General features: G+C 54.9%; 2 protein-coding genes across 3 annotated transcripts; both read left to right on the top strand.

The window, feature by feature from the left end:
- Positions 1 to 4,478: 4,478 nt before the first annotated feature.
- Positions 4,479 to 6,845, top strand: PCGF1 (polycomb group ring finger 1). Of its 2 annotated transcripts, XM_006219041.4 has the most exons (9): positions 4,479 to 4,669; positions 5,094 to 5,199; positions 5,357 to 5,509; positions 5,670 to 5,741; positions 5,865 to 5,970; positions 6,154 to 6,187; positions 6,288 to 6,374; positions 6,516 to 6,596; positions 6,700 to 6,845. In XM_006219041.4, the coding sequence occupies exons 1-9, from the start codon at positions 4,577 to 4,579 to the stop codon at positions 6,745 to 6,747; spliced, it is 780 nt and encodes a 259-aa protein (XP_006219103.1). In that variant the 5' UTR covers positions 4,479 to 4,576; the 3' UTR covers positions 6,748 to 6,845. The 2 variants fall into 2 exon arrangements, with proteins under 2 accessions (XP_006219103.1, XP_015107348.1); XM_015251862.3 differs by having other exon boundaries at positions 6,516 to 6,845.
- A 2,200-nt stretch (positions 6,846 to 9,045) lies between these two features.
- Positions 9,046 to 14,077, top strand: LBX2 (ladybird homeobox 2). The gene is made up of 2 exons (XM_006219042.4): positions 9,046 to 12,495; positions 13,550 to 14,077. Exons 1-2 carry the CDS (start codon positions 12,291 to 12,293, stop codon positions 13,933 to 13,935), a joined length of 591 nt encoding a protein of 196 aa, XP_006219104.1. The 5' UTR covers positions 9,046 to 12,290; the 3' UTR covers positions 13,936 to 14,077.
- Positions 14,078 to 16,543: the final 2,466 nt, after the last annotated feature.

The raw sequence follows: 16,543 nt of genomic DNA, 5'->3' as shown, positions 1-16,543 counted from the left end.
TGTGTGAACTCTGCATCCTTCCCCGGAATGGGACCCCGGGCCGGCCGGGCCCCTGCGCCTTAGACCCGCCCCTGCCGCCACCCGGCCCGGTGCAGGCCGCCATAATCGGGTTAGCTGGGTCGGAATTACATTACCTTCCCCGGCCCGCCCCGGCCCTGGGATGGGGGGTTGGGGGGGCTGGCGCCTCCGAGCCGGTGAGACTGGGCGCCTGGAGGGGGATGTTCCTACCATCCCTTGGAGGGTGGGCACCGAGGAGCAGCTTGGCCTGCGTCAGACACGTGGTTCCCAAAGGACCCCCGCCCCTGTGCCAGCCCTAGCCCCTCAACCCCAACCCACTCTGGTGCCGTGGTCCAGGCTGCCCGATACCCTTGTGAGCCAAAATGCCTTCTGAGGCTAGTGGATAGGTCTCCCTGGGAGCACGGATCTTCCGGTTCATTCTCCAGGGTTTCCCAGGAAAAACTCTGCCCCTCCTTTCTCCCCAGCAGATGGGCTGGCAGCCTGGCGCCTAGGGCAGTGTAAGGGGTCTTTTCTCTCCAGGGAACCAAGAATGATATTTGGGCATCTGGGCAGGAAGAAAGAGAAGAGAAAGAAGGCAGTGGGGTTTCTCCCCACACAAAGCCAGCAGTCCCTCAGTGTTCTCAGAAGCTTCAGTTTGAAGGGGGTGAATGATGGGGGAGGGAGGGGTGAACATTAATAATATGTGACATCCTCCCCCAACCTTGTCCACCTCCATCATCCAGTTTCTCCAGCCCTTTCCCCTTCCTACCAATAGCCACCTTCTGAAAGGGGTGGGGGTCCTACCACGTTGGCAGCTGTTTTTGGTGAAGAAGATGTCTCCTCCCCTAAGCCTTCACAGAACTCCAAGCACCTTTTCTTTGCAGCAGTGGAGGGGCTGAGGCTACTAGGGAGCATGAGTCCCCTGCCGCTCAGGTAAACACTTCGGAGGTATCATGGGCTAGATTCCCCCAGATGAGACCAGAGAGCCTAGGAAGACAGTGAAGTAAATAAAGTATCCGAAGAGGGGCTGGCCTGCATGTTAGGAGTTTGCCATTCCCTTTTCCCACTCTAGCGGTGGGCCTCTGGTTAGACAGATTGGAGGCACTCATGTGTCTCCAATCAAGCTGAATAAATCCTTCTCAAATGAATCAGTGACTGAACCAATGAAGGGGAAAAAGGCAGCATCGTGCAGACCTGTATGTCTGCTTACTGTACATCCTACCTTTCGAGGTCAGCACAGATGGCACTGCCACCCAGAGATTGCCCAAATGATTGATTCCTGGAGGAGAATGGTCACAAACCCAGTAATACACATCTTCTGAGGAATATATATATATATATACATTGCTCCACTTCAAGGCCAAAAGGTATCCAGTTCTGTCAACCACAGTCCTAGGAATTTCTCTGCTTGCCTCTTCCTTGATGATTTCCTGATTCTCTGAAAAGGATGGTTCCTGCTAGTTTATGTTGATGATGGAGGCTCTGGGGTCAGCACCATCACCTCCCATACACACTGCCTTGGATCCATCTCACTATATCCTTCCTACATGCACATGGCCACTCAAGTCGTCAAGTTTTCATGCCTTCAAACCGCAGCTTCACAGGGAGAGGCCATGTTCCCAGCCTGTGCTCCCGCATCTTCTCTTCCTTTCTGCTCTTGGTCTGGTGTCTTTCCCTCGAGATGGTCCCAATTCTTGTATCATCATTTCTTTCATCAACTTAGTCCTTCCTACCCACAACTGTTTTAGGTCTATATTATCTGAACAAAGTCTTTGCCTAACTCTTTAAGAGAAATTATTTTTTTCTTTTTCCCTTTTACTGCCCATACCCACGGCCTCCCTTTCCTCATTATTTATTCTTTTCACCCACTGCAAGCTGGCTTCACTACGTGGACCCTTTCTCAGAGAGCTCCAGTGTCCGGTGTCTATTATCCGGAACTTCTCTGAAACAGTTTTTGTTGTTGCTGACCATCAACTATTTCTTAAAATGTCCCTTCTTTTAGCTTCTGTAATATTTGTCTTATTCTACATCTTTAGACATTTACAGTCAATGCTTATGTTTTCCCTCCAGTGACTTTTCTTCCACTGAAGACTGTGAACATTCTTCAGAGCTCAGACTTCAGCTTTACCCATCTCTACATCCGTTCAGGTTTCACCCACTCCAATAGTTCCATCTATTACATTTACCCACAAAACTCTCAGACCTCTGTCCCTGGTTCTGACATTTGCTGTACTCCACCCCACCATTCTTGTTTTCAGGCCAGCTCCATCTGCTTTTGCTGTAGCCACCTTAAGTGCAAAAGGCTGGAGGACATGCTTCCCCTCAAGCTCCTTATTCACCTCCTCTTATTATTCTTTTCTTTGAAATGTTTCATCTGTAGCCCTTCCTTTCCATTTCCAGAGATAAAAAGGCTAATGTAGGCCATCATTACCACCATCACCTACATGCATATATTCATCCAGAAAATTTTGATTGAACACCTACTTTGTGCCTGGCACTGGAGATACAGCTGTAAATGCAACAACAATCACTGCCATTGAGCAGTTTACATTCTAGTGGGGAAGGCAGGTGAAAAACAAGAAAATATATAAAACATGCTTAATAATAAAAATGCTAATAAAAAAATAAAGCAAGGAAGGGGAAGAAGAAGTGTAAGAGTGGGGAATTATGATTTATCTAGACTGATCACAGAAGGCCTCATGGAGTAAAAACCAAAAGGAAGAAAATGACCATTTGGATATCTGAGCATTTCAAGTTGGAGACACAGTGGGAATATATCCTAGTGTATCTGTGGGACAAACAGTGAGGGATCCAGTGTGGCTGGAGAGACGCAGTGACTGCAAGAGACCATGAAAGGCCTTGACCGCTGTAAGGAGTTGGGTTTTTATTCTAATTGAAAAGGGAAGCTATTGCAAGGTTTTAAACAGAAAAGTAAGGCAACTTATTTTCAAATTTTATTTTAAACAGCTTCCTTAAGGTAAAATACATACAATAATCTATATATATTTAAAGTGTACAGTTTGATAAGTTGACATGTTTACACCCATGAAGTCATCAACATAATCAAGATAATAAATATCCATCAACTGAAAAGCTTTCCTTGTATCCTTTTTTATATGTTTTTACCAGAATCACTCTGAGCTGCTACGTTGAGTATAAGCTAAAGAGGGGTAAAAAAGAAGGCAAGATGCCACTGTAATTATCCAGAAGAGAGGTGATGGCATCTCGGACCAGGGAGATAAGCAGTGGCTATAGTGAGAAGTAGCTGATTAAAAACTCACTAAACTCGTAACTTCCTGCTGCTTATCCACTCTAATTCACTCTGAAGACAAACGAACAAATATGTTTCTTTCATAGGATAACTCCCTCCCTACAAAAACGTATTTTAGTTACATAGTGCCCTGAGGCTATAGTCCCAATTCCATTAGGCCCTGCTGCTTCGATCCCTACTCTCAAATCTACATCTTGGCCTCCTTATATTCCCGCTCCTTTCATTCCCCTCCACTTTGCCTTTCTTTTCTATTCCCACCACACTTCTCACCCCTACCCGCACCCCTAGTCTCTAAATTTTACCCACACAAATCCCACTTCCTCCTGAAAGTCTTTCAGGGTCTCTACTGGGATCTCTCCTTTCTTGAGTCTCCAATTGCACTTGATGTTAATACTTCATAGTAATCTTACCTCTTTTTTTTTTTTTTGACTCATAGTAATCTTACCCTTGTTTTGTTTTGTCTCGTTTTCTAATCTCTCTTTTGCCCAGGGACATCGATGTACCAGCTCTAGGGCCCCGACGTCCTCCCCAAGTACAAGACTGGGCCTATGCTACTGCAGAAGCTCTCTGCCTCAGCGTGTCTGTGTGCGGTAGTGTCCTAGCCGCCCTCCCCTCCTTCTTGGGCATCTGCTCTGCATTAGTCTGTCCCAGGCCTCCGCAGGCGCCGGTGATTGAATCATCATCATTAACCAGGGCCTGCCCCCCCTGCCCCAATTCTCGGCGGCAGCGGGGAGGAAGGGGCGGGGGTAAGATCACTACCAAGTCCCTGGAGGTCCCTCCCTCCCCGCCACCCTCTCCGAGATTTCGCATAGCCCCAAGAAACTCCCGCTGTGGAGCCGGGAGAAGGCCCGCCATCGGTATGAAGCTCCGTAACGCGGACGCGTCAGCCGAGGAGGGCTGCACTAGAAGTAAAAGGCCCGGAGGGGCTTCTTTAGCGGGGATGTCGTCACAGGAGATCGACGACCGTGAGCGGTGGCGGGCGAAGACCGCCGGGCCTGTCGGGGTAGAAGGTGGGGGTCTTTTGCAGGCTCCAAAAGTTAGTCCCGAGGTCGTGTAGGGTCTATTATGATGATTACTACAACAGGTCAATGAGATAGGACCCCTTCCTACGCGCCCCCTACTCCCTAATTACAGATTGAGGAGGGGGAGGGGCCAGTGGGGCTCAGGTGAGCACACGGGGAGAAAGGGACGTGGGCGGGGCCTTACAGAGGGTCAGCGAATCCGAAAAGACTTAAGCCTTCGTTGCGAGGCGACAAGTCCCGCCCCGCAGGCGGCACCGGAAGTGGCAGGCCAGGATCAGCCTTTAAGATGGCGTCTCCTCAGGGGGGCCAGATTGCGATCGCGATGAGGCTTCGGAACCAGCTCCAGTCAGTGTACAAGATGGACCCGCTACGAAACGAGGTGCAGGGGCGGCAGGGTTATCACTGTGGTCGGCTAGCGGTGCGAACTGGGGCCGGCTAGAGGACGGGCGGTGGCTGGCCGGGAGCCCAGTGCGCCTGCGCAGAGGCAGGGTGCCCAATGCGCCTGCGCGATTGCGGTTGGGTTGCCAAACTCCGGGCTAGGACGCCTGCGCATTGTGCTGCCTACGTCTTGTAGTCTCCCCTGGGAAAGGAAAGTCGGGAGAGTCCACGTAAACCGAACCCCAGCTGTGCACGGAGCCCTCTGCCGGGCAGAAGGGGAGTGCCAGCCCTCGGGAGCTAATTCTCAGCTAACCGCGCAGGGTGCGGGGCTTGGCCTTGGGATACAATGAGAGGTGACTTCTAAGTTGTGAAGGCCCACGGGTTGGGGTTGGGGGAGTGATCGTTGACCGAGGTTGTGTTTGCAGGAGGAGGTCCGAGTAAAGATCAAAGACTTAAATGAGCACATCGTCTGCTGCTTGTGCGCAGGCTACTTCGTGGACGCCACCACCATCACAGAGTGTCTTCATACGTGTGAGTGCTCTGGACTCTGGCTGGTTCTTCCAGGCCCTACTCCCCGCCAAACTGGCTGCCAGCCTCTAGGCTGCTTCCCCAACCACCCAGGCACCCCGACCCAGCCCATGAACTCGATTTCCAGAGGGCCTGAGAATCTACTTTTCTCTTCATGCAGTCTGCAAGAGCTGTATTGTGAAGTACCTCCAAACCAGCAAGTACTGCCCCATGTGCAACATCAAGATCCATGAGACACAGCCACTGCTCAACCTCAAACTGGACCGGGTCATGCAGGACATCGTGTACAAGCTAGTGCCTGGTTTGCAAGACAGTGAGTGACCAGCCTTTGAGGGGTCTCTAGAGGACTGATGCGGGGTGGCAGGTTATGGTGACAAGGGCTTTGGTGGGAATCATGCAGGTAAAGAGGCCGACAGCTAAAAGGACAAAGAGTGCGGGAGGGCCTATACTTCCCACACTCCACTCCCTTCTAGGTGAAGAGAAACGGATCCGAGAATTCTACCAGTCCCGAGGCTTGGACCGAGTCACCCAACCCAGCGGGGAAGGTATGTCCCTTGGTGGCAGGAGGGTACGGTAAAGCCCCAGAGCATTCCTCCTGCCCAGTTTTGCTCCCTGGGGAAGGAGTATGGAACATGTGCCAACCCTCCTCACTACTCCGTCTTTCTCAGAGCCAGCCCTGAGCAACCTTGGCCTCCCCTTCAGCAGCTTCGACCACTCCAAAGCCCACTACTACCGCTATGATGAGCAGCTGAGCCTATGTCTGGAGCGGCTGAGGTGAGGGGCAGGTCATGGACCATCTGAAGTGACAGTGACAATGACCCAGAGCCAGAGAGGGGCTCAGGGTGGGACCGAGCAGTGAAGGAGTGTCTGTTTCCCTTGGAGAGAGAGTATATCTTGGCTCTGGGTGGGGGGCAGGGGAAAGATAGGGCTCCCTAACCTGTGTCTGTTTCCCCTCAGTTCTGGCAAAGACAAGAGTAAAAGCGTCCTTCAGGTGAGAGGGGCTTAAGGGAGGGCCTCTCTAAGGAGACTTACCTCCCCATGGCCCTTCCCTCACACACCTTATCCTCTTCCTTTCCCTTCTGACCCCCCAGAACAAATATGTCCGATGTTCTGTTAGAGCTGAGGTTCGCCATCTCCGGAGGGTCTTATGTCACCGCTTGATGCTGAATCCCCAGCATGTGAGTATTCCCACAGCAGGGTTTTCTGGGGCAGGGGAGAAGGGACTAAGAAAGGAGGAACACAGTCTGGGGTAGACCAGGGTAGTTCTTGACCTATGCAGGAGGAGAGTTCCTAAAACTGTGCCCCCATCTCCCGCCTAGGTGCAGCTCCTTTTTGACAATGAAGTTCTCCCTGATCACATGACCATGAAGCAGATATGGCTCTCCCGCTGGTTCGGCAAGGTGAGCCAGTGCCAAGGCAGTCCCCAGGGCAGGGGTGGGCTGAGGTGGCCTTTTGGGTAGGAACGTTCCTGCTGACTACCTCCTCCCCTTGTTCTCTCCTTAGCCATCCCCTTTGCTTTTACAATACAGTGTAAAAGAGAAGAGGAGGTAGGGGCCAAGCCCCCACCCCACCCCTCCCCATTCCCTCCCAGATATTTATGTGAAATTAACCTCGGCTTTATTTTTTGAAATAAAAACTTTTAAAAAGCATCTCTCTTTTCCCTTTTTGTTCTGCCACACGCATGCTTTGTCCTGTGACCTGCTTCCCTCTTGAGAAATCCTCTGGAGTTTCATCAAGAAGGAGGGCCTCTCTTTGTCGGTGGTCCCTCAGTGAATTGCCAAAGGAAAGTGGTAGAGGACCCTACGTATGTAAAACTCAGAAGGTGAGCTAAGTGAAACCAGGTCATGCAAATCAGCTTCTTTTTGGTGAAGGGAAGGGGAGCTCTCACTGTCCTTGAATGTTGCCACATATGATGCAGGCCTGAGTGGAGGTATCCTAATTCAAGAGTGGGGCTAGGGTTGGACAGTGGCCACTGCAGGGCTGAGGAAGAGTGATATTTTAAAGAAAATACAAAGAATTGCACTATGTGGGGAGGAGTCCTTAAAAAACTGAGACGCAAGACCACACCGGGGATAGTCACAGTTGGAAACCTGGCAATCCATACAAGATTTGGTGGGTCTTCAGAAACCTGGGCTGGGCGAAGCCAGGGAGTTGAGGAGGAGAGGAAGCTGGTGCTCAGGAGAGGCGGCTTTAAGGAACAAGAGGGAAGCAGCAAGTTTTCCTTGTCTGTATGAGCCAGACAGTAACAGGAGAGGCTGGAGGCCAATGCAAGGCATTCCTGAAGGAACCTAATGGGCTGTTGTGGAATCTGGGACAAACAGGATGGTGCAGGTGGCATAAATGTGGCCAGAACCTGATTTTAAAGCCTAAATCTCACACTGCCCAAAGTCTGACCCCATTAATTCAAGGCGGTCTTTGGGCATAGCTGGTGAGGGCTGAAGGCACCTGAATTTCCCCAGATGGAGATTGAAGATTAGAGATTATGTGGCAGAGAACTCGGGACGGGAGTAGTAAAGGCAGCCTGAACTGGCTGAGAGAGACAGTGACTCAGGGGGCAAACACCTGGGCTGTCTCCCAGAGCACAGTACGCCTGGGATGAAGCTCGTAGGCCAAGAGAATGGCCTGTGGATAGACTGCAGACAGCAAGGAAGAGCCCTTGGAGTGCACTGGGCAGGCAGTGGGGACCGGGATGGGGACACTGCAGAGCCACTGGCCCAGGCCCGATTCCTTCCTGACACCACTCCAAGATTCCTAAAGCTTCCCATGTCTCAGGCCTCATGCCTGGAATGTCTCCCCTGCCATACTGAGCTGTCCTTGGAAGGCCTAAGTGTCACCTCCTCCAGGACGCCCTCCCTTAGTCAGAATCAGGGCTTCATCCACTGTCTGCAGCCTGCCTCCCCACCAGCATACATCTTGAGGTTTGGGATGAATTCTGTCTATCTCAGGATTTCCTGCTCTCTTCTCCTCTGGGGACTCCCAAGACCACTGCGCTCTGGTTGTTGTCAAGACATTTGTGTGTAAAAGGGTATTTCCAAGGAGTGACTCCAGAGGAAGAAATGTGGGCTGGAGGGGGATGGGATGAAGGTAAGGAGAATAGAAATGCCCCTGGGTACTTAGCAGGGGCCCCAGGAACTTGGGCGTAGTCAGATGGGGTTTGGCGGCAGATTGGCGCCTGGCACGTCCAGTCAGAAGATAAGGCTGCCCGAGGCCCGCCTGAGGACCAAGCCTGGGGATGAGGCCTGGCTTGTGGCCAAGAAGCAGCGGAAAGCGATCTGGGATGGAGCGGCTGTCCGCCTCGCCACCAGCTCAGCAGAGCCTTCTTTTTGTCTGTCAGCGGCCGGCGGTGGGGTGCAGCTGCCGGGCGTCTCCCGAGGTGGCTGATGCAGGCCGGCTGCAGGCACCATGCTGCTCTCCCTCCATCCATGGGCTCATTACTCTCCTGCCTGGCTTGCCCCACGCAGACCTTGTCCCTCGGGGTCACCCGGGTCTTGATCTGCGCCAGGGCGGTCGAATCAAGCCAAGATTCTCTTGTGCGCGGCATTCAAAGCGAAGCCGCCCCAGTGCGCGGCCCTCCCTTTCCTGGGCGCCCAGCACCGAGGCTTCAGGGTGGAGGCATTAGTCCTCACCTGCAGGGCCAGGCCTGCCTGGCCCCTGCCCCTCCTCACCTAGCCGTTTCCGCGGTCCACACTTACCTGGGGAAGGGGGCACCGAGATTTGCTCCTGTCTTTGGCGCAGAGGGGGACCGGTCCCTCTCAGCCTGGCCAGTCTCTCCCAGGACTCGGGTGTGGGAAGGGGTGAGGAGCTGGGGAAAAGGGGCTTTCCTGGAACAGTGAGTCTCAAGGTGTACGCCCCTGTGAGCGGGTGGGGAGCGTCTGAGCATCCCCGCTCCCCTACCCAAGCCCACACACCCGCGGGTTTCCCCGCGGCGGTTGCGCAGAGCTTTTTGTGAGCCGGCGTAAAGGGCCGAAAAGAACTCACAAACCTTAGGCCCTAGAAGTAAGAAAAAAATTTGTGTCTGAATCAGCTCTGTCTGCATTAACGACTTCTGAAAGAGAAACCATCCCAGAAGTGTGCGAGATGGACGGACGCCCCGCCCCACTTTCCTCTGCCTGGAGTTTCCTCCCTAAATTGCCGCTTCTCTCTTATTCTGGTTAATGATTTTCCCCAAGGGGAGGGGAGGACAGGACATGCACATCTCTTGAGACTGTCCTTCTCAGCTATTCACTGCCCCAAGGAGGTAATTCTGATGATCCCCAAACACACCCCCCACGCACACGCAAAATTGGGAGAAATGGATGGATGGGAAATCCGGGAGACTGAAGGCCATTTATTGAGCAGATAGGGATGCCAAGAAGGGGGAGGGGGTACATCTAGGGCAGGCCTGAGTAAAGGAACCTGCAAGATGAAAGGCTGAGGTGGGTATGGCGGATAAGAAGTACGGTGTCAGGGAATGAGAAATAAGATGGGGGTGATGAGGAAAGGGAATTCTAGAGGACAAGGCAGAGAGGGTTGGACCACAGGGGTGGGAGGAATGGCGGGAAGAGATGCACTGGAGGGCGGCAGCACTCCCAAAGTGTGGGGGGGTAGCCTATGAGACAGCTGAGCGCCCCGCCACCCCTGCCCCAGGCAGCCCAGAACCCAGGTTTAATCTCTTAATCTCCCTCATTAATCATTCACCCTCCTCCCACCCCACTCGGAGGATCTGGTTTCTCCCCAGCTCAGGTTCCAGGGGCTTTGCTGGGAAAAGTCCCCTCCTGTGGCCCCACAATTGTCTGGACAAGTCCCTGGCCGCTGGGATGACCTTAGCTGGGCTCTACTGCCAGCAGCTCCTCCCTTGAGTAGTCCTCCATCTCTCTCCGCCCCCAAACCTACATCTGGAGATCGCCAAACCCCACTGTCCAACCCCATTCCTAAGCCTGGTTGCTCCGGGGAGAAGGTTGGAGAGACGGAAGGGGAGGAAAGCAAAGGCCCTACAGGAGAGCCCGAGCTGATACACAACAGTAATTGAGAGCAGAAGAGATGACATAAAGGCCACATAGAGGGTGCACGAGTGAGGGTCGTAGTGTCTGGTGACAGGCCTGGGATATAAGCTAGGCAGTTCCTGCAGCCTCCTGGGACTCCCTTTAATTGCAGATTAAATGAAACCACCAGGATGGGTCAGAGGGCTGCATCCTCTAACTAGGAGGCCTTCTCCTGGCCCTCCTCCACCCTCCACCATTAATAACCAATAAACAAGATCCTGAGGCATCTCAGCTTTTCACACTCTGGTCTCTGACCCAACAGTGGCCCACTGGGCTGTGTTGCTCAGGCTGCCATGAGGGTATTATATGATTGTCTGGATGTGTCTTAGGGGATGGAGGGGTGTCATGGGAGGGAGCTTTTTACCAAGAAGACCCTGTGTTTCTTCACCTTTGTTGGGTGTGAGCTAGGTCAGTGCCTCAGGTCACACGAGGTTCCCTGACCCCCATTACCAAAGTCCCTTCCTGTCCTTATCAAAGGGTCTCTGACCCAGGTGCCTTGGATTTCCCAAGCTCAGGTTTAGGCACCCCAACTGCAGGCTCCACTTGCCCCAGGGAATAGACAGGGGGACCCAGAGGATCACTGCACAAATGGTGGGAGGTACAGAAGTCTACAGAGAAGGTGACATGATGGACAGTCCAGGAGAGACCGGCCCACATTTTCATGGCACTGTTCAAAAACTTCTGTGGAAACCCATAGCAGTTTCTTAGGGGTGGTGAGTTGCTTAGAGGTGGTGGGGCTTCTCTGCCTCTGGGCCGTGAACTCCCTAGCTCATTGGGAGGCAATTTGTGAACAAAACCCTTTTTCCATGAGGCCTCCACTGGTGAGCAGTGCTGACCCAGAGCTGCTTTATTCCTACTAAGAAGGGCTGTGGTGCGAGCCCAGGACAATAGGTGTGGGAGTGAAGAGGGAAAGACAGGACACAGATAAAAGAGCAATGACTACCCCATGTCTTAGAATTTGTCCCTGGATAGGCAGGGGTTTCTGTCCCAGGATTTGGATGGGCAGATAAATTCTGCCCTTCAAGTCACTCTTCTATAGGGAGTGACCATAATTTTCCTCAGCAGTGACCAGTGGCCCTTCCTACTGCTGCTGATGCTAGGTGGTTTCTGGGCCTCCCAGGCTGAGGGACCCCTACTCCAATTACAGGAGCTTAATAAAGAAACAAAGACAGATGGACTGGTAGACCTAAAGAGTAAGCAGGAGGCCCTCGGTGAAGCCAGCCTTCATTGGCGAGGACCCCTCCTGGGCAGTAACCCTAGCTCGGGTTTGCTGTGTCCTCTCTCCTGAGGCCCAAGTCTCTGGCCCCTTCTCCGTGTGCTCTGGCTTCCTCAGGACCTCTGAGACGCGGCAGGACAGCCGTGAGTCCAGCCAGAGAGCCGGCAGAGTCCACTCACCTGCGCGCTTGATTCCCCACCGCATCCCCACTATTCCCCGATTGCAGTCGCTCTGCCAGTCCAGGTCCTCCCAAGTCTTGAGTCCCCCAGCCCCCAGCGCCGCGCTAATAATTTCCAGCCGCGCTGGACCTCTTAAAGAGCGTTCCACAGGGGTGGGGCGGGACGAGGGGGCCAGGTCAGGAGACAGAGGTCCTTACTAGGTGGGACTGGGGGGCTCCCAGCACTGTCAGCTCTACTCTCTCTCCTCGGAATTTTGCAAATCCCCAGCCGCTGGGGCCAGGGAAAGCGATTTTATTGCCTACGAGTTTATGAGCCAGAGCTGCGGCTAGGCGGGGAGTCTGTGGTACACAGAATCTGGGGGCCGCCCAGGAAGGGTCCAGCCCGAGTGTGCACGGGGCCGTGTCTGGCCTACGGCCGGGTCTGGCGGGATTGTTCCGCCGGTTGCTCTCCATACCTTCCCACCCTGTAGAAATACCGCTGCCTGGACTTCTACCAGCTCCAGACCCACCGCGGCCCCGGGTTGGGGGGTGGGGGCGCAGGAGGAGGGGCATACGAGGCTCGGGCCCAGCGCGGGGGGCGGGTCCGAGTCGGGGGGCCCAGATCGGGAGCCGCGCTGGGGCCCAGGCAGTTGCGGAGCCCAGCGCAGCGGGCGGCGGGACTGCCACAGCCCGGCTGGCCATGAGCTCGGGATCCGAGCCCCGGCCACCTTGGACACCCTTCAGCATCGCAGACATCCTAGGCCCACGTATGGTTCCCCGAGGACCCTCTGCGTCGCAGCTTCCAGAGTCGAGCCCAAGTCCCACGTCGCCGCTGTGCGCGCTGGAGGAGCTGACTAGTAAAACTTTCTGCGGACTTGACGGGCACGCTCCACAACCCTCTGAAGGTATAGTGCTGGCAAGGTCGCGCACTGTGACTTGGCCTTCTCCCCATTTCTCTCCTCCAGGTTACCGATCCTTCGTTCACCCTGACCGCTACCCAAATCCGAGCCCTGCCCTCAGCCCACGTGCTGGGGCCGGTATTTCCCTCTGCCCCCCTCCCCTCCTCTAGTTCCCAGGCTCCGCGGCCGCTCCTGGAGGCCGCCAGCGCCGAGGGGAAGGGCCAGTCTGTCGAGAACTGAGCGACCCGTCGGTCCGTTCGCTGTAGGCGGGGCAATCGCGACAGAGAAAGGTCGGAGAGGAGACAAAAGGCCTGAGCTGGAGGCTGTGAACGAGTGAGCTAGGACAGGGGCGACGCAGAAAGTGCTGGGAGACGAGGCTCAGGCCTCTCCGAGTGACCGAGCTCCGCTCCAAGCCGCTCTCTTCTGGAGAGGGCACAAGAACAGAGGGTCCTTGGAACGGCCAGGGCTGCGGGACTCCGCACTCCGCCTTTCCTCGCCCTTTGTACCCCACTCTCTTCCTTTCGGGCTCGATGAGGGGGAGCCTGTGTCACCAAAAAAAAAGTAAGCCGAGAGTGCCCGACACGACCCACGAGTCTAAAGAGGGGCACGATCCGGGTCCTGTTACACTCACCGTGCCGGTTGGCTGCCGCTACTCTGACCGTGGTCAGCCCCCGCCTCTGGTTCCCTGGTTCCGGCCCGGATCTGCAAGCCCGCTCCGTCAGGGGCTCCGGAAGGCCTCAGAGGCCCCGCCCTAGACCTCCAGACAGTGCACGACGTCTCCTCTGGCTTGTCCCATCCTCCTCCCACTCCCCCGTCCCCGCAAGATGCCCTTGGCCTGCAGCGTACCCCAGTTGCCGATTCCACTTTGTGCGCCCCGCCTCGGGGTCACCTCCCGGCCCCGCCTCACAGTTCGGGAAGGGACAGCGTTTCTGGCTCCTGCCCCCTTCCTGGTTCCGCACCAAGCCCGCCTCGCTGGCTTGACCCCCATCCCTGCTTTTCCTCCCGGGCCCGACGCCTGATTCCCGCAGGCTAGAGACTGACGCGCGCCCTATCCCCGCAGGCCGCGCAGCCCCGGGCGCGCTGGGCCCCGGCCCGGCCGGCCGCAGACGGCGGAAGTCACGCACGGCGTTCACCGCGCAGCAGGTGCTGGAGCTGGAGCGGCGCTTCGTCTTCCAGAAGTACCTGGCGCCTTCCGAGCGCGACGGGCTGGCGGCGAGGCTCGGCTTGGCCAACGCGCAGGTGGTCACGTGGTTCCAGAACCGGCGCGCCAAGCTCAAGCGCGACGTGGAGGAGATGCGCGCCGACGTGGCCTCGCTGCGCGCGCTGTCCCCCGAGATCCAGTGCCGCCTGGCGCTGCCTGACGGCGCCCCGGGCCTTGGCCCCGGCCCTGCCCGGCCTGACTCTGGGCCCCACCTGGCAGACGAGGAGATAGAGGTGGACGATTGAAATGAAAGCCGCCGTCCGGGCTCCGGGGCGCTGGACTCCGCGCCTCCGCGTCCAGTCGGGGTTCCGGGGTGGAGGGAGGGTGTCGACCCAGGCCTCACAGCCCAGACGCCCACATTTCCCAACTGCTGAGAATAAAGTTGAGACTCCGCCACAGCATGCCTCAGTCCTGGCGCCCAGAGCAGTAAGAGCGGACTCTACTGATTATCGCGAAGATTCTGTGTTTGGCACTGTGCCCAGCGCTTTAAACGCGGTGTTTCCGTTAACCTGCATAGCAACCCTGTAAGGTAGGTGATATAACTACGCCCATTTTACAAAGGACGAACCCCCAGGTCAGGATTTGGGCCAGGCATCCAGTCAGCCTTCAGAGCTGGTGCTGGTTAGCTTTCTGCTCCGGATGAGGGGAAGGGCATGGGATTCTGGTAGCTTCGGGCAGAGCCGACTCTTCCTCTACTGGTCGCCCGGCCTTTGATCATACGCCGCCTGGGAGACTTTGAGCCTAACGAATAGACTGGCCTCAGAGTGACAACGTCCTGTCTGACTCTTTCCTGTTTCCCCACCCTGAGATCAATTGTTAATGGGGTCTCGACCCTTCTTCTTGCCCCCACGGAAGGAATCCTATGCTGGAACACAGGCAACGTGATGAGCGCTGGGACAGGGGGCACACACCTGTTTCTAGGATCTCCACTCGACTAGTACTTGGGCAGAAAATGTCCCCGCCAGGATGGTGGCGGTGGCAGGAGGGTGAGAAGGCCTGGCCCTACCTGCCGAGGTGGATCTTGGAGTAGCCGCTTACAGAGAGCCCAACCCACCTCCTCCTGTGGATATTTCCGAGATCAATTTCTAATGCTGGTGATTAATCACCATCCTGCGTGTGATGGGGAGGGAAGAGAAACATTCCTGTGGCTGCAGGTCTTCCCCCATGCCCGGCCATCCCAGCTCATCTTCAGGAGACCATGCTTAGGCTTGGTCTTCCTGCCTCCCCTCTCTCCCTATCAGTCCCTCCTCCCTCCTCAGACCTTCCCATGCTCAGGTGCTACAACCCCACCATCAGGATGCTCTGGAAATAATCCACCTGGGGTTCAACGTTGGGGTAGGGGTGATGTCAGCTAGGGCCTCAGTTACAGGCAGAAGGGATATTTCAGGGGAATGAACAAGGCTGGAAGGCAGAAAGGAACCTGGCATTTTAAGACACAGTTTCAAGTGCTTTGCATGGCCTAATCTTTACCATAACCTCATGAGATGCGACTTTAATTTCATTTTAAGGATAAAGAGACTGGATCAAAGAAGCCCATGATCATGTCATGGAAACCTCAAAGAAACCTGATCGTGTCATGAAGTCTGTAAGTGGCAGGGCTGTGATTAACCTGATTGCTTGTCTGATTCAGGAGCTCATGCTTTTGGCCACTACAGGTTCTGTCCCTATAACTCGGCCTGGGCCTAACTGGGAGAAGGGTTCACAGAGAGAGGAGAGGAGGCAGGGCCAAAGATAGGAATTCAGCCGTTGTACTCCAGACAGAGCATGGTCCTTGGAGGTGTTAGTGAGGAGAGGCATGAGAGCAGAGCTCAGACCGGCTAATCCGGCTGCATGTGCAGGGTGAACCGGAGACCTGCACAGACCTGAGGAAGAAGTGTAGCTCTGGCCACTACGAAAGGTAAGAGCAGAGAGAATTCAGGGCCAGACTGGAGTGGGGAGGTTGTCACGGAACAGGAATCAGTGTAATTACTCCAGTGACCAATGATTCGAGGAATCGGAGACGACCTTGCAACCCTGGACAACTGGCAGGAAAGTGGCACCACTGACAGAAGCAGAGAACGCCTACTAGCACAGAGCTCATCTGTCACCCACTGTGTACAAAAAGGAACCTTTGCTCCTGCACTGCCACTTCAATACACAAATATAGCACACACACACATAGCTCCCCTGGTTCCTGTTCAGGGCCCCATCTGTATTCTGTTCACCCCCTTCTAAAGGCTACCTCTCTAGGACCTTTATTTTTTTATTTTTAAAAATGTAGTCTTTTATTTTTTTAGGGGGTGGTGGTAATTAGGATTATTTACTTATTTTTAGAGGAGAGACTGGGGATTGAACCCAGGACCTCCTGCATGCTTAACATGCGTTCTCCCACTTGAGCTATGTTCTCCCACTTGAGCTATATCCTCCCCCCTCTCTAGAACCTTTAGATTGGGGTGACCAACTCATTCCTGTTTGCCCAGGACTTTCCCGGTTTTGACACTGAAAGCCGCACACCCTAGGAAATCCCTCAGTCCCTGGAAAACCAGGATGGTCGGTCACTCTGCTTCCTAGCCCTGGGGACTCGGAGCTCTCAGGCTGCTAGGTCAGAACCCTACCAGTTAGCAGTGTGAGTGTGGGAGAAAGTGAAGGCAAGGTGTCAGGAGTCCTATGGCTCTTGAAGATTCAAGTCCAGGACAGGATCAGAGGTACAGGAGAGGGGACATTTCTTTGAGAGGCTACGAGAGTAAGGAGCCAGCTCAGCCTGCAAGCAAAGATGCCAAACACGGGTGGTGGGTGGCCCTTCTTTGACGAGCCAGGGTCCCTAGTGGAGTCCCCAAAGCAGAGAAGTCCCACCACACCCCCAGCCCCAGCCCA

The sequence above is a fragment of the Vicugna pacos genome, chromosome 15 (genome assembly GCF_048564905.1).
Source record: "Vicugna pacos chromosome 15, VicPac4, whole genome shotgun sequence".
In the NCBI taxonomy this organism is placed as follows: Eukaryota; Metazoa; Chordata; class Mammalia; order Artiodactyla; family Camelidae; genus Vicugna; species Vicugna pacos.
Note: the sequence above shows the minus strand (reverse complement) of the source record. Positions and strands in the feature narration are given on the sequence as shown.

What these genes read in the sequence shown, in the direction of transcription:
- PCGF1 (XM_015251862.3), top strand. Translation starts at nt 4,577, where the DNA reads ATGGCGTCTCCTCAGGGGGGCCAGATTGCGATCGCGATGAGGCTTCGG. An exon ending in CACCCAACCCAGCGGGGAAG is followed by an intron (nt 5,742 to 5,864) that starts GTATGTCCCTTG and finishes CGTCTTTCTCAG; the next exon opens with AGCCAGCCCTGAGCAACCTT. An exon ending in TGATGCTGAATCCCCAGCAT is followed by an intron (nt 6,375 to 6,515) that starts GTGAGTATTCCC and finishes TCTCCCGCCTAG; the next exon opens with GTGCAGCTCCTTTTTGACAA.
- LBX2 (XM_006219042.4), top strand. Translation starts at nt 12,291, where the DNA reads ATGAGCTCGGGATCCGAGCCCCGGCCACCTTGGACACCCTTCAGCATC. An exon ending in CGCTCCACAACCCTCTGAAG is followed by an intron (nt 12,496 to 13,549) that starts GTATAGTGCTGG and finishes CTATCCCCGCAG; the next exon opens with GCCGCGCAGCCCCGGGCGCG.